General features: G+C 34.8%; 1 protein-coding gene across 3 annotated transcripts in view; it reads left to right on the plus strand.

The window, feature by feature from the left end:
* Positions 1-14787, plus strand: part of COP1 (COP1 E3 ubiquitin ligase) — a 242286-nt gene that overhangs the window by 106294 nt on the left and 121205 nt on the right. For all 3 annotated transcript variants that reach the window (XM_058540005.1, XM_058540004.1, XM_058540003.1), the window contains one exon: positions 3999-4134. In XM_058540005.1, the coding sequence (XP_058395988.1) occupies positions 3999-4134 (136 nt within the window). The remainder of the gene's footprint in view (positions 1-3998; positions 4135-14787) is intronic.

Consider the following 14787-nt stretch of genomic DNA (forward strand, 5'->3'; position numbering starts at 1 on the left):
AAAAAATGAGCCATGAATATGTAGCTAGCAAAGATAAGTTCCATTCAGTTGCCTCCAATTACTCAACATTTATTAAGTTCTAAGCACTGTTCTTTTTGCTACGAATAAAAAGGTGAAAGAACCAGTTCTTATTGCCAAGGAGTATTGTAAATTTAGTGGGGAAAAGCAACAGATAAATAATTCTGTGTGATATTATATGTTATATAAATATGCAAAGTTATGGGAATAGAGAAGAATATGCACTAAGAAAGCTGGGAGTGAAAAAGTCAGGCCAAGTTGAAAATGGGGAAATGTAAGGGAATGATCACTGTAGAGATTTCAGAGGAGTTGTATTTAATCAAGGGTAGTATTAATTAACTAAAAAAGGTAAGTAGAAACATGTTCAAAGTAGAGAAAATAACTTATGCAAAGACATCAACGTGATAGCATAGAATATTGTTAATTGCGGTAGAAAAGTAACATAGTTCTGCTGCTCTTTGTTAGCTCTCTGATCTTTAGCCTTTCTTACTGTCTTGGCTCACCAATGAAGTGGGGACGTTAATACCAACCCTGCAGGGTTTTTTTAAGGTATATAGGTGATGGATATAAAATACAATGCTTGGTATAAGTTGGGTGCTCAATTAATGGATGTCATTATTAGTATACCTCCTCAAAATGAGGACCACCAAGGAAAACAATGTCTGATATTTTATTAGTTGTTAAAAATTTGGCCTTGGTTTTCACTTTAATAGGCATGTTTGTATTATAGTCTACACATTGCTTAGATCCTCTGGACAAATTTGCCTCAGGAATGGTGGTAGAGGAAAAAAATATATATTAGATTTACATAGCATTTTTCCTATGAAGACTAGGAGGAAACCAAGCTTTGTTTATAAGTGTGTTTGAAATTAACAGTCAACAGTTTTTACACAGGTAGAAGGCTTTCATTTTATTGTCTGGGAATGGAATCTTTTTTTTTTTAATGGTTTTATTTATTTATGTTTTTCCCCCCAAAGCCCCAGTAGATAGTTGTATGTCATAGCTGCACGTCCTTCTAGTTGCTGTATGTGGTGGGACGCGTCCTCAGCATGGCCAGAGAAGCGGTGCGTTGGTGCGCGCCCGGGATCCGAACCCCGGGCCGCCAGCAGCGGAGTGCGCGCACTTAACCGCTAAACCATGGGGCCGGCCCCTGGGAATGGAATCTTTTATTGAGCCTGTGTAATACTCTGTAAACTGCCATAGGAAGCTGTTAAATTGAAAGTGTCTGAGGCCTACATTCTGACTGACAGAGGGTTCATGTTAACTCTTTCAGATGTTGTTTGTTGGTATGATGTTGAAATACAACCACAGGCAAGTGGCAGACATTAAAAAAAACGAGATGAGAAAGAGAGATTGGAGAAGGCTATTGTTATTAATAATTTTTAAGTAACTAGTAGTGTAGGCATGCTGTGGGATAGTAAAGGTAATCACAAACCAATTTAATTTATTTTTGGGCTATAGCTTTACAGGAAGGTAGAATAATAAGTTAAAACCAGGAGGAAGATTAGATTTTAATTTTTGTGGGCATGGCTGTATTGTGCTTAATACATGTTGTTCTTAGTTGTTAGGAATCTCAAGTTTATCTTATCAAATTTGCCCATTGTCTACACATCATGTTGCTGAATGTGAAGTTCCTCCCAGTATTCTTGATTGTAAAGAGGAAATTTTACCTTCTCTGTAATGGGGTACCTAAGAGTTTGGTTGTCCTTTTGTAAATTTTCAAATGAGAATCCACCCCCATCCTCACCTCTTATTTTCAACTATGAAAATGAGAGATGAAGATTAAGAAATTAATGCCTTGGACTCTCAATTGTAATTGAAAGAGAAGGTAAATTGTAAAACATTAGAAGAGAGAAGAAACATTGAATACCAGCCAAGCAGACAAAATCCTACTTTTTCATAACCAGATCAGTGAAATCTAATTCCTATACTTTCAGATACTAAAATAACTCTTTTTAGTGTTTTCTTTATAACTTCTGTTGCAAGTAGGTGTTAATGAGTATGAAGGCCAGAAGTTCAGCTACCCTAGAAAAGGATTATGATCTTCAACAGAATACACATTCTTGAATGCTTGTGAATTTTATGTGCTTAGGAATTGATGTCAAAATGTGGAAAAATAGATTAACATTAAAATAATTTTTAAATGAATATCTAAAGTTACTGTCTTTCCAGTATTTATTGCATTAAATAGCTCATAGTAATAAGATTATGTATAAAAAGAATCAACTAACTGTTACATTCAAATCACTTTGTAGTACAGTTGTTGTTTTTGCAATAACCCATGTTTTATTTATAATTTGTTGAATTTCCTGAGAATAATTTTTGTGGAGCAGGAGCTTTATCTCAATAACATTATGATATTGCATGCTAATTAGGTTTGTTCCTTTTGCTGGTTTTGGAATGAAAATACTACAAAATTAGACCCTTTTATAATATAGGTTGTTAGATGAATTTGCTAAGTTAGTATTTAAATCTTAAAAATGTAAAATATAAGGGACAGAAACTTACTTAGTTTCCTTAAATAATTGTTTGTTTTTCTTTGTAATATTTGTTAGAGGAATTTCTTCATGTCACCACTTATCTTTAAGGTAACCTAATATCTCCAGATAAAATAAATTCTTTACTATGCATTATATAGTATAGTAACTCTTTTGACTTAATGATTCTTATATCTTGATTTCATTATGCCTGCTGTTATTTTCAGAGGACATTTAAGAAGAGAAATTATGAAAATTTACCTTGAAAAAGTTGTGTGTGTCTATGGGTATGAGCTTAGAATAAGGAAGAAGGTATGATAACACTAGAACAGGCTTATTTCAAATTTCAGTCTCGGAAGCTAACTAAAGTAATTGTGTGATTTAATTCTTTGGAAGGGAAAATACAAGTCCAAACTTTAAGCAGTTTTGAAAAAAGAATTATTTTTTAATTTATTTTTTCACTGTAGGCCTGTTTCTAGTTTGGAGAATAGATTAACTGTATTCTCAGGTACTTCATAAACTTATTTTGTGATTTAAATTCTACATAATTTAGTTATGAATAGTTTACTGAAATAGCCTTTTCTTTGAATATTTGTACAGTATTCTTTTTTTTAAATAATTTTTTATTTATTTATTTTTCCCCCCAAAGCCCCAGTAGATAGTTCTATGTTATAGCTGCACATCCTTCTAGTTGCTGTATGTGGGACACAGCCTCAGCATGGCCGGAGAAGTGGTGCCTCGGTGCGTGCCCGGGGTCCGAACCCGGGCCGCCAGCAGTGGAGTGCGCGCACTTAACTGCTAAGCTATGGGGCCGGCCCCGTACAGTATTCTGTTGGATGGAATTATTGTTTTCCATATTCCACCAAGACATCTGAGTGAAATTATTTTGTTTGTTTTTGAGAATTAATAATTCATACATTGCAATTTTCTATTCCCTTCCCGTAATTGGATTTGAAACACTTCAAAGTATTATGTGAACAAATGTTTCACTTTCTTCTTACTTAAAAACCAATTTTTTAAAATGTAAATTATGTTATTATAGATTGTGTTTTCACAGTAAAGAAACATGGGCATGACAACGTATCAAACATGGGCATGACAATGTATCCCGATAAACATGTACCTTCAAACTAATAGATAACTCTGTCCAGTATATATACTCCTCTCTCCACCCTTTCTCCATTGAGAAGGGATTCTTGTTTTAATAAATGATTTAACTTCTCCTGATCAGAGGTACTTTTTTTCTTTTTCCAAAGAATTATTCCTTAAAAAAGAGAGTTCAGTGTGTTCTTATTGGTGTTGAAAGAGACAGTATCTTTCAAAGAACCACTAAGAAATTTTCATTAAAGCTAAAAGATCAGCTAATTAATTTGTGTATACTAGTCTTCTCTAAATACTTTTTAAGAATTGTTGTTTGTATTTAGAATATAATTTTTAATCTGTGGATATTGCTCTTTGGCTTTTGTTGTAGTTCAATTTGTTTATTTTGTTTTCTTCATGTAGATGACAGTCGAACTGCAAGCCAATTGGATGAATTTCAGGAATGCTTGTCTAAGTTTACTCGATATAATTCAGTACGACCTTTGGCTACATTGTCATATGCTAGTGATCTCTATAATGGTTCCAGCATAGTCTCTAGGTAAGTATTGAGCAGCACTCTTTATTATTTTCTTTTGCAAGAGTATCTAGAGTTTAATTGAATTTGAGAAGCTGTTATAGTGTTAAACTTAAGAGCCTGTGTTCTGAAGTCAGTTTACTTGCCAATTTTTAGTTCTGTGCTCTAGGCAAGTTTCTCAATCTCTTCAGTCCTCAATTTCTTCATCTCTAAAATGGAATGATTAATAGTATCCACCTCATAGAGTACAGTTTGTTTTCTTGTAACATCTTTGTCTGGTTTTGATGACAGGATTTCATATGTGACATGCCTCATAAGTGCTCCCTCCTCTTCAGTTTTCTGGAAGAGTTTGTAAAGAATTGGTATTATTTCTTCCTTACGTATTTTGTAGAATTCTCCAGTTAAGCAATCTTGGCCTTGAGTTTTCTTTGAGGGAAGATTTTTCAAGATAAATTCAATTTTTAAAAGAGAAGTAGGGCTGATCACATTATCCATTTCTTCTTGATTGAACATTATTTTTAGTTTGTGTCTTTCAAGAAATTTGTCCATTTTTATCTAGGTTGTTGAATTTTTTGGCATACAAGTGTTCATAATATTCCTTTCTTATCCTATTAATATCTTTAGATTCTATAATGATGTTTCCTTTCTCATCCTTGATATTAGAGATTTGTTTTCCTTTATTTTTTTTCCTTAATAGTGTGCTTAGAAGTTTATCAACAATATTTATCTTCTCAAAGAGTCAGGTCTTAGTTTATTGATACTGTATATCTTTTTGTTCTTTGTTTCATTGATTTCTACTCTTAACTTTATTATTTCCTTTTGTTAGGTTTAATTTGCTCTTATCTCTGTAGTTTCTTAAGATAGAAACTGAAGTGATTGAGTTGAAACCTTTCTTCTTCTCTTTCAATTAATATAGAAAATTTGTGCTATAAATTTCCCTCCAAGCACTGCGTTAGCTGCATCCCACAATTTTGATGTGGTATCTTTTCTTTTTTCCAAATGTTTTTTATTGTGGTAAAATATATATAACATAAAATTTACCATCTTAATAAGTGTGCTGTTCAGTAATATTAAATACATTCATAGTATTGTGCAGTTGTCACCACTATCCATCTCCTTAATACTTGACATCTTGTAAAACTGAAGCTCAGTGCCCCTTAAACAACTCCTCATTTCCGCCTCCCTCCAGTCCTGGCAACCACCATTCTACTTTCTGTCTCTATGATTTAGACTACTCTAAGTATCTCATATAAGTGGAACTATACATTATTTGCCTTTTTGAACTGGCTTATTTCACTTAGCTTAATGTTGTCAGTGTTCATCCATGTGTTATAGCATATATCAGAATTTCCTTTCTTTTTTTTTTTTTTTTTTTTTTTTTTTTTTTTTTTTTGTGAGGAGATCAGCCCTGAGCTAACATCCGCCAATCCTCCTCTTTTTTTGCTGAGGAAGACGGCCCTGGGCTAACATCCGTGCCCATCTTCCTCCACTTTATATGGGACGCCGCCACAGCATGGCTTACCAAGCAGTGCGTCGGTGCGCGCCCGGGATCCGAACCAGCAAACCCCGGGCCGCCGCAGCGGAGCGCGCGCACTTAACCGCTTGCGCCACCGGGCCGGCCCCCAGAATTTCCTTTCTTTTTAAGGCTGAATAACATTCCGTTGTATGTACATACCACATTTTGCTTGTCTGTTTGTCCCTTGATGGATGCTTGGGTTGCTTCCATGTTTTGTTTTGTTTTTTAATTAGTTTTTTTATTGAGGTGACATTGGTTTATAACATTATAAAAATTTCAGGTGTACATCATTGTCTTTTGACTTGTGTATAGACTGCATCACATTTACCACCAAAAGTCTAGTTGCCATCAATCACCATACAAATGTGCCCTGGTACTTCTATGGCCCTCTCCCCTTCCCCTTCCCCTCTGCTAACCACTAGTCTGTTCTCTGTATCTATGTGTTGTTTGTTTATCTTCCACATATGAGTGAAATCAAATGGTATTTGGCTTTCTCCATCTGACTTATTTTGCTTAGCAGATACCCTCAGGGTCCATCCGTGTTGTCGCAAATGGCAAGATTTCATCTTTTTTTATGGCTGAGTAGTATTCGATTGCGTATATATACCACATCTTCTTTATCCATTTATGTGTTGATGGGCCCTTAGGGTGTTTCCAAGTCTTGGCTATTATGAACAGTGCTGCAATGAACATAGGGGTGCATATGTCTTTTTGAGTTAGTATTTTCGTGCTTTTTGGATAAATAGCCAAAAGTAGAATAGCTGGATCATATGGTAGTTCTATTTTTAGTTTTTTGAGAACTCTTCATACTGTTTTCCATAGTGACTGCACCAGTTTACATTCCCACCAGCAGTGTATGAGGGTTGCCTTTTCTCCACATCCTCTCTAACACTTATTATTTCTTGTCATTCTAATAATAGCCATTCTGACAGGTGTGAGGTGATATCTCATTGTGATTTTGATTTGCATTTCTCTAATAATAGTGATGTTGAACATCTTGTGCCTGTTGGTCATCTATATATCTTCTTTGGAAAAATGTCTGTTCAGATGTTTGTTTTTTTTGTTGTTGAGTTGTATGAGTTCTTTATATATCTTGGATATTAACCTCTTGTTGGATATGTGATTTGCAAGTATATTCTCTCAATTGGTAGGGTTTTTTTGTTTTGTTTTGTTGATGGTTTCCTTTGCTATGCAGGAGATTTTTAGTTTGATGTAGTCCCATTTGTTTATTTTTTATTTGTTTGTTTCCCTTGCCTGGGGAGACATGGAATTCAAAAAGATACTGCTCAGACCCATGTCAAAAAGTGTATTGCCTGTGTTTTCTTCTAGGAATTTTATGGTTTTAGGTGTTACATTCAAGGCTTTAATCCATTTTGAGTTAATTTTTGTATATGGCTTAAGATAATGGTCTAGTTTCCTTCTTTTGTGTGTGGCTGGCCAGTTTTTCCAACACCACTTATTGAAGAGACTTTCCTTTCTCCATTGTATGTTTTTGGCTCCTTTGTCGAAAATTAGCTGTGCATAGAGGTGTGGTTTTACTTCTGGGCTCTCAATTCTGTTCCATTGATCTTTTGTTCATTTATGTCTTCTTTAATTTCTTTCAGCAATGTTTTGTCTGTTTTTCTGCCAATACCATGCTGTTTTGATTACTATAGCTTTGTAGTATATTTTGAAATCAGGGAGTGTGATACCTCCAGCTTTGTTTTTTTCCCTCAGGATTGCTTTGGCTATTTGGGGTCTTTTGTTGTTCCATGTTTTAGCTATTGTGAATAACGCTGCTATGAGCAAGGATGTAAAAATATCTCTTCGAGACCTTGCTTTCAATTCTTTTGAGTATATACCTGGAAATGGAGTTGCTCAATCATATAGTAATTGTTTTTTAAATTTTTTGAGGAGTCGCCATACTGTTTTCCACATTGGCTATACCATTTTACATTCCCGCTAACAGTGCACAAGGGTTCTGGTTTCTCCACATCCTTTCAAGCAATTGTTATTTTCCGGGTTTTTTTGATAGTAGCCATCCTAATGGGTGTGAGGTGTTATCTCTTAGATTTGATTTACATTTCCCTAATGATTAGTGATGTTGGGCATGTTTTCATGTGCTTATTGGCCATTTGTACATCTTCTTTGGAGAAAGGTCTATTTAAGTTCTTGCCCATTTTTGAATTGAGTTTTTTTGTCGTTGAGTTCCAGGAGTTCTCTGTATGTTCTGGATATTAATCCCTTATCAGATTTGTAAATATTTTCTCATTCTGTGGGTTGCCTTTTTACTCTGTTGATATTGTCTATTGATGCACAAAATTAAAAATTTTCATGAAGTCTAATTTGTCTATTTTTTCTTTTGTTTGGTATCATATCCAAGAAATAAATGCCAAATCCAAAGTCATGAAAAGAATTTTATAGTTTTAGGTTTTATATTTAGATTTTGATCCATTTTGAATTAATTTTTGGGGTATATGGTTTTAGGTAAGAGTCTACCTTCATTCTTTTGTATGTGGATATCCAGTTTTCCCAGCATCACTTTGTTGAATAAACTGTCCTATCACCATTGAATGGTCTTGACAGTCTTGTCAAAAATCATTTGACCATATATACAAGGGTTTATTTCTGGGATCTGTCTTTTATTCTCTTGGTCTGTATGTCTGTTTTTATGCCACTACCGCACTATTTTGACTACTGCAGCTTTATAGTTAGTTTTGAAATCAGGAAGTGTGAGTCCTTGATCTCTGTTCTTCTTTTTCAAGGTTGTTTTAGCTATTTCAGGTCCCTTGAAATTCTATGTGAATTTTAGGATAGGTTTTTCTATTTCTACAAAAAATATCATTGGGATTTTGATAGGAATTGCATTGAATCTGTAGGTCACTTTGAGTGGTATTGACATTTTAACAATATTCAGTCTTCTAGTCCATGAACATGGGATATGTTTCATTTATTTATGTTGTCGTTAATTTCTTTCAGCAATGTTTTGTAATTTTCATTGTGCAAGTCTCTCACCTCTTTGGTTAAGTTAATTTCTAAATATTTCTTTGATGCTGCTGTAAATGGAATTGTTTTCATAATTTTCTTTTCAGATAGTTTGTTGTTATTGTATGGAAAATATGGTATCTTTTCTTATTCATTCAGCTCAAGAACTTTTTTGTGTGTGTGTGAGGAAGATTGGCCTTGAGCTAACATCTGTTGCCAGTCTTCCTCTATTTTGTATATGGGATGCTGCCACAGCATGGCTTGATGAGTGGTGGGTATGTCAACACCTGGGATCCAAACCCATGAACCCTGGGCTGCCAAAGCTGAGCGCTCGAACTTAACCGCTCTGCGACCGGGCTGGCCCCTTAAGAACTTTTTAATTTCAATTTTTTTTTTTTTTGACCTGTGGATTACTGAGACACATCTTATTAGTTTTCAAATATTGGGGTTTTCTAGTTGTCTTTCTATTATTAATTTATATTATTTTTATCTTTATTGTTTTTCGTTTGTTTTTGGTGAGGAAGATTGGCCCTGAGCTGAAATCCACTGCCAAACTTCCTCTTTTTGCTTGAGGATGATTGGCCCTCAGCTAACATCTGTGCCAGTCTTCCTCTATTTTGTATGTGAGGCACTGCCACAGCATGGCTTGATGAGTGGTGTGTAGGTCCACTCCCAGGATTCGAACCCGCAAACCCCAGGCCGCCAAAGCAGAGCACGCGAACTTAATTAACCATTATGCCACCGGGCCAGCCCCTCTTTATCGTTTTGATGACCATTCTTTAAAATTTTTTAATAAAAATTTCTAATATACATAAAAATAGAGAGAATGGAATAATAATCCCTCATACAACCACCAGATTTTGCTATACTTGGTTCATTTATACTTTTCATTCTTACTTCCTTTGTTTAAGTATTTTGAAGCAAATCCCAGATGCTCTGTCCTTTTACCCCTACAGCCTTAAGAATCTCCATGTCTTAAAATACGGACATCGTAAAACCACGGGTCGATGTCACATCTAACACAATTAGCGGTAATCCCTTGGTATCATCAAATTACTCGTCCATGTTCAAATTTCTTAGATAGAATAAAGAAACCTTAAAAGGATGTTTTTGATGCAGATCAGAAATTTGGCAAGTTTTAACTCGTCCAATATTACTAAAACTACGTATGCTTTTCTGTTTGCGTGACTAAGATTTTCGTTTGTGTATATGAATATTGATCTTGAAATTTAAGCAATTAGCTAAAGAGGCTATTGCGGTAAACCTTTTATTGTGTTCTAGCTGGTTGTTTAACTCAGTAACAAATAAGACAAAAACCATACGTTATTTTTTTATATGTTGGCAATGTGAGCTTTCCTTTTCATGCACTGGAGTGATTAAAATTTGAAAATGTAGAAGATTGTGGGGTTCATTTAACTAATTAATTAAATGAGTAATTTATTTAACAAAAATTCATTAACCACCTACTGTGGGCTAGGCTAAGAGTATAACCATGAACAGGCCAAATATGATGCTTAGATTCAGGAAAACTCCCAGGCTTATTTCAATGCCTTTATAGAAGAAATATAAGAAAATTTTTTGAAACAATTTAGTCTGGAGCAACAGTGTAACACTGTTACTTAAGAAAGCTCTTAAATTAGTTAAGAATTTAAGAATTGTAGCTTGAATGAAGTGGCAAAAATAACTCCGGAAGTTTATTTATAATATCGACGTGATATATATACATTTACCTATAATTATGTGGCTCTACCCAACTAAAATATAATGCAGATTAGAACTTGCTTGTAATATTGATTAATGTCCCTGAGCTTTGTGAATTCATCCTGTATTGTATTTCCTTCTCCATTAAAAAATGAACGAAAAACAAAATAAAAATTTCCTTCTTAACATCATATTACAAAAGCAGCATATCTAGTTAGAAAATGTGGGAGTGGTTATACATTTCTAGGCATTCAAAGAAGAGTAAGAACAATTCATTTTCATTATTTCTGAAAGCCACTTGAGCTTGATTTAATATAATCCTGTTTTTTTTAAAATGCTAATAAACTTTGATCATAGAAAGACATTTATCTCAAAGTGCTGTGCATCCTGAGGGAGAAGTTTACTGTCATAGGAAGACTTAAACGAGATTCCAATTTGGGAATAATCAGTATTATTGAAAGTGAGATTAGTTATATTAAAATATTTCAATTAAAGTAAAAATTTTAAAAGTTACCTTGAGTTGTTTCATCTTGGCTGTTGTCATCCATTCTTTTTTCTTATTTACATTGAATTAACATTTCTGAAAGAAAAACTTCCAATTTGCAAAGTTTATTAGGCAGGACCAATGAAGACTAGTAGGTAACAACAAAGGAAAATGGTATCCAAAGAATTGAAGGGACTTGGAAACTTTCACAGCCCTGGTGAGTTTTTGCTTTTCTTAGTTTCTCACATTCTAACACATCATTGATAATAATTCATTTTAAAGCCTTTTAATTCTTCTCAAAATCGGAAATTTAATGAATTTCTTTTGGGAAGAGAGATAGAGATTTAGAGATGACAAATAATGTTGAATTTGATGTATCATTTCATTATATTGTAGAAGAAATTATTCTTATTGTAAAATTGCATGAAATACATCCAGTGTTCGTCAGTTATTGCAATGAGAATCTCACTGAGAGAAAAAGGTGAACTAGAAACTTTGCTTTAAAAATTTTTCTTCCCTTGCTTATGGATCATTTTTGGTTATTTAATACCATACTCATAAGTCCACAAGGTGGCAGCGTTTGTTTACTTTGACAATATCTATTAGGCAGTAGACAAGATATGGAAATGAGTGAGTTATAGTGAAGTTCATTCTGATGAATACGACGAGATCCTAAGTTAACAGTGGCAAGATAGAGAGCTCTTCTTACACATAGCAATAATGTCACATTTTGCATTTTTTCTTAAATGTGGTATTCAGTGGCCACCAGAGAGGAATAGTTTGAAACTGCATGGTTTAAACTTATTAAATATGTTTCTTTTCTTGAATTCTTGGTTTGATTTTTACATACCTAGATTGTTATTGTTAAAATTGTTATACACTCCATCTGTAGTTTAGAGATTATTTTAACATTTTTGCTTATGTTTTCTCAAATTTTTGAAATAGAATTACATCAGGCATTAGTAAATTCATAAGAAGAAAATGGTTATGTATTGTGGCATTCATTGCTGCTAGATTAGTCACTACACCGGTATGTAGTGTTTGATCACTTTATTCAGACACCATGGTAAGTATTTTACATGACGTTGTATTTCACTAACTCATTTAATCTTGATATCAATCCTATGGAGTAAGGCATAACTAAGGCGTTAATCCCATTCTACAGATGAGGAATTGAGGTAGAGAGAAATTTTCTAACTTGTCCGAGATCAACACAATGCCAGTAAATGACAGAACTAAGATGTGAACTAAGACGTTTTGGCTCCTGAGTTCTGCTGATCTGTTGTCTCTTCAGTATCTGTTAAAACCTTGGGAAAAGTTTCAGAAAATACTTGACTTTTGAGACACCGAAAATAATAAAAAGGATGAATTCTTTTGAGTTTCTAATACTTTGTATCTCTGTTACTATCTTGTTTAACTTGGCCTTAATAATGAACATTTTTTGAGTTTTAATTTAATATAGATATTATGTTCAGATGCCACTTCTTGCCATAGTTGAAACTATTCAAATTAAACATCTTTTTTTTTTGTAGTAGCCACTTATGAGGATTATTTTTACTAAACTTCAATTTATAATGACAGTGCTGATCCAGATTTAGAGTAATTTTTGATACATTTTTTATTAATGTTCAGAATGCTGTGAGTTTTTAATTTATACTTAAAAACAGACCCCCAGGAGGGGCCGGCCCCGTGGCGCGCTCCGCTGCGGCGGCCCGGGGTACGCCGGATCAGATCCCAGGCGCGCACCGACGCACCGCTTGGCAAGCCATGCTGTGGCGGCGTCCCATATAAAGTGGAGGAAGATGGGCACGGATGTTAGCCCATGGCCGGTCTTCCTTGGCAAAAAGAGGAGGATTGGCAGATGTTAGCTCAGGGCCGATCTTCCTCACAAACACACACAAAAAACAAACAGATCTCCAGGAAATTATTGACTTGTGTTCTAAGGAATAAGTATGATTTTTAGGATTGCTAACGTATTTTCTCTGTTTGTCAGAAGATGTCTCTGTTATTGGCTTAACTGTTATTGGGCCATCTGTGGTTGGTGGGAAATGTGAGCAGTGAGAGTGCAGAGGAAAGGCTTTCCTTTCAGAATTTTGCCCTGGACTAATCTTTTAAAGCAGTAAATTTAAAAACTGTGTTCTAGGTTTGAATTTTCATCAAAAAAGGGGTCTTATCTGTCTAATTTCCTGCTGCATCCCCATGTCTGGCACATGGTAGTTGCTCAGTAGTAGATATTTGTTGAATGAATGCATGAATGAATGGAAAACTCTTTTGCCTGCTCTGGGAGAGTCTCCAGCAATTAGGGCTCTAGCAGTTGTCCATCTTAACCAGCTTTTACATATTTGCTTACTGATAAGTATTCCTTTGAAGATAGTATCCCTAGGCTAAAAAAGAAGTTTGTAAATCACCAATGGCACGAGACAGAAAAATAAATTAATGCTAACAACTTAAAATAGAGAAGTCCGAGATTGTCAGCATGTGTTGATGAGTTTCCTACTTCTGTGACAATTCAAGATACAGGTTAAAGATGAAATAACAGTCTAAGCTTAAGCTTCAGAAGTTTCTATATCCTCCCCATCCCCCATAGCCTCTACCCTAAAATTTTCCTGTTCTCATCTCAATTCCTCCTGTTTTTCCTCTTTATTTTTCTTTGCCCGTGCTTAGGCTGAGGCTTGTCAGTATTACAGAGTGAAACCATAAACTCAAATCATTTTATGCTTATTACTACAAAGAAAGCAATAATTAGGTTTAGGATTTGAGATTTTAGTAGACTTATAGAGCTTTGTCAGAACATAAAATAGATGCCTACAACAAAAGTTTAGAATTAGAATGTTGCCTTTTATTTATGGTAAAATTATTTGTCTGGAAAAGAGTAGAGTTTGTTAACCTAATGACTCTCTTCAAATAATCAAAGCAGAAGAGGAATTAGAATGGTTCTGTTTGCTATCCAAGAGATAAAAGTAGAACTCATGGCTGGAACCCACATTTTAAGGTTAATATAAGGAAGATCTTTGTAGCCATCAATGTGCAGAAGTGGAATAGGCTTCATCAGAGGCAGTTGCCATATGCTCTTATGACTTTTTAAAAGTAAGCTTTAGTTTTTTTACCTGGAAGATCTTTCTGCAATTCTGAGATCACTTTATATTCACCGGTGTTTGTCTAGAATATTTATTTTTGTTTTAATTTTTTTAATTGTACCTATTTGTACCAAATACTATAAATGCTGAGAGTACAAATAAGAGTGATATACAGATTAGTAGAGAGACAAACCTGTAAGCCAATAGATAGAATAAAGTATTGTAAGTGCCATAAAAGTATCTACTGGGTACAGTATAGAGAATGGATTTGAGAGAAGCCAGAGTGGAAGTAGGGAGAGCCAATATATAGGTGGTTCGTGACATTGTCCTGGAAGTACATGATGATGGCCTGTGATCTGTACTTGGGTGAGGTCAGTGGGGCTTGAGCGAAGGAGTATTTAAGAAATATTTAGGGACTAGGGTAGACAAAACTTGATGATTGATGGATGTTGTCTTTAAGGGAGAGGAAGATAACTTGCAGGTTTTTGGCTTGAGTAGCTGGGCAGAAAAATATGGGTGTCATTTACAGAGATAGGGATACTGGAAGAAGAGCAGGTTTAAAGGCAAGGAGGCACATGGGAGATAACCAATTAGAGATATTGCATAGGCTCTCTGGATGTACAGAGAAGAGGTCTGTGAATTTGGAAATTTGTACAGTTGATAATTGACACCATGGTTTTAGATTCATACAGCTTTAGCATTTAAAGGTCAGGTAGATGAGGGGGACCCAATAAAGCAGACTGAGAAGGTTCTTAGATGAGAATGAAAACTAGGAGAGTATATTGCCATGCAAACCAATGAGGAAAGGGGAGATAATCTGCAGGGTTAGATCGTGGGCAGGATTGGATCAAAGCAAAGTGAGACTTTTTGTCTTGATTAGAAGGGAGGATACTTCCTCTTGGGTAATAGGAGAGAAAGAGAAGAGAACGGGTTCA

This window comes from Diceros bicornis, chromosome 4 (genome assembly GCF_020826845.1).
Source record: "Diceros bicornis minor isolate mBicDic1 chromosome 4, mDicBic1.mat.cur, whole genome shotgun sequence".
NCBI lineage: Eukaryota > Metazoa > Chordata > Mammalia > Perissodactyla > Rhinocerotidae > Diceros > Diceros bicornis.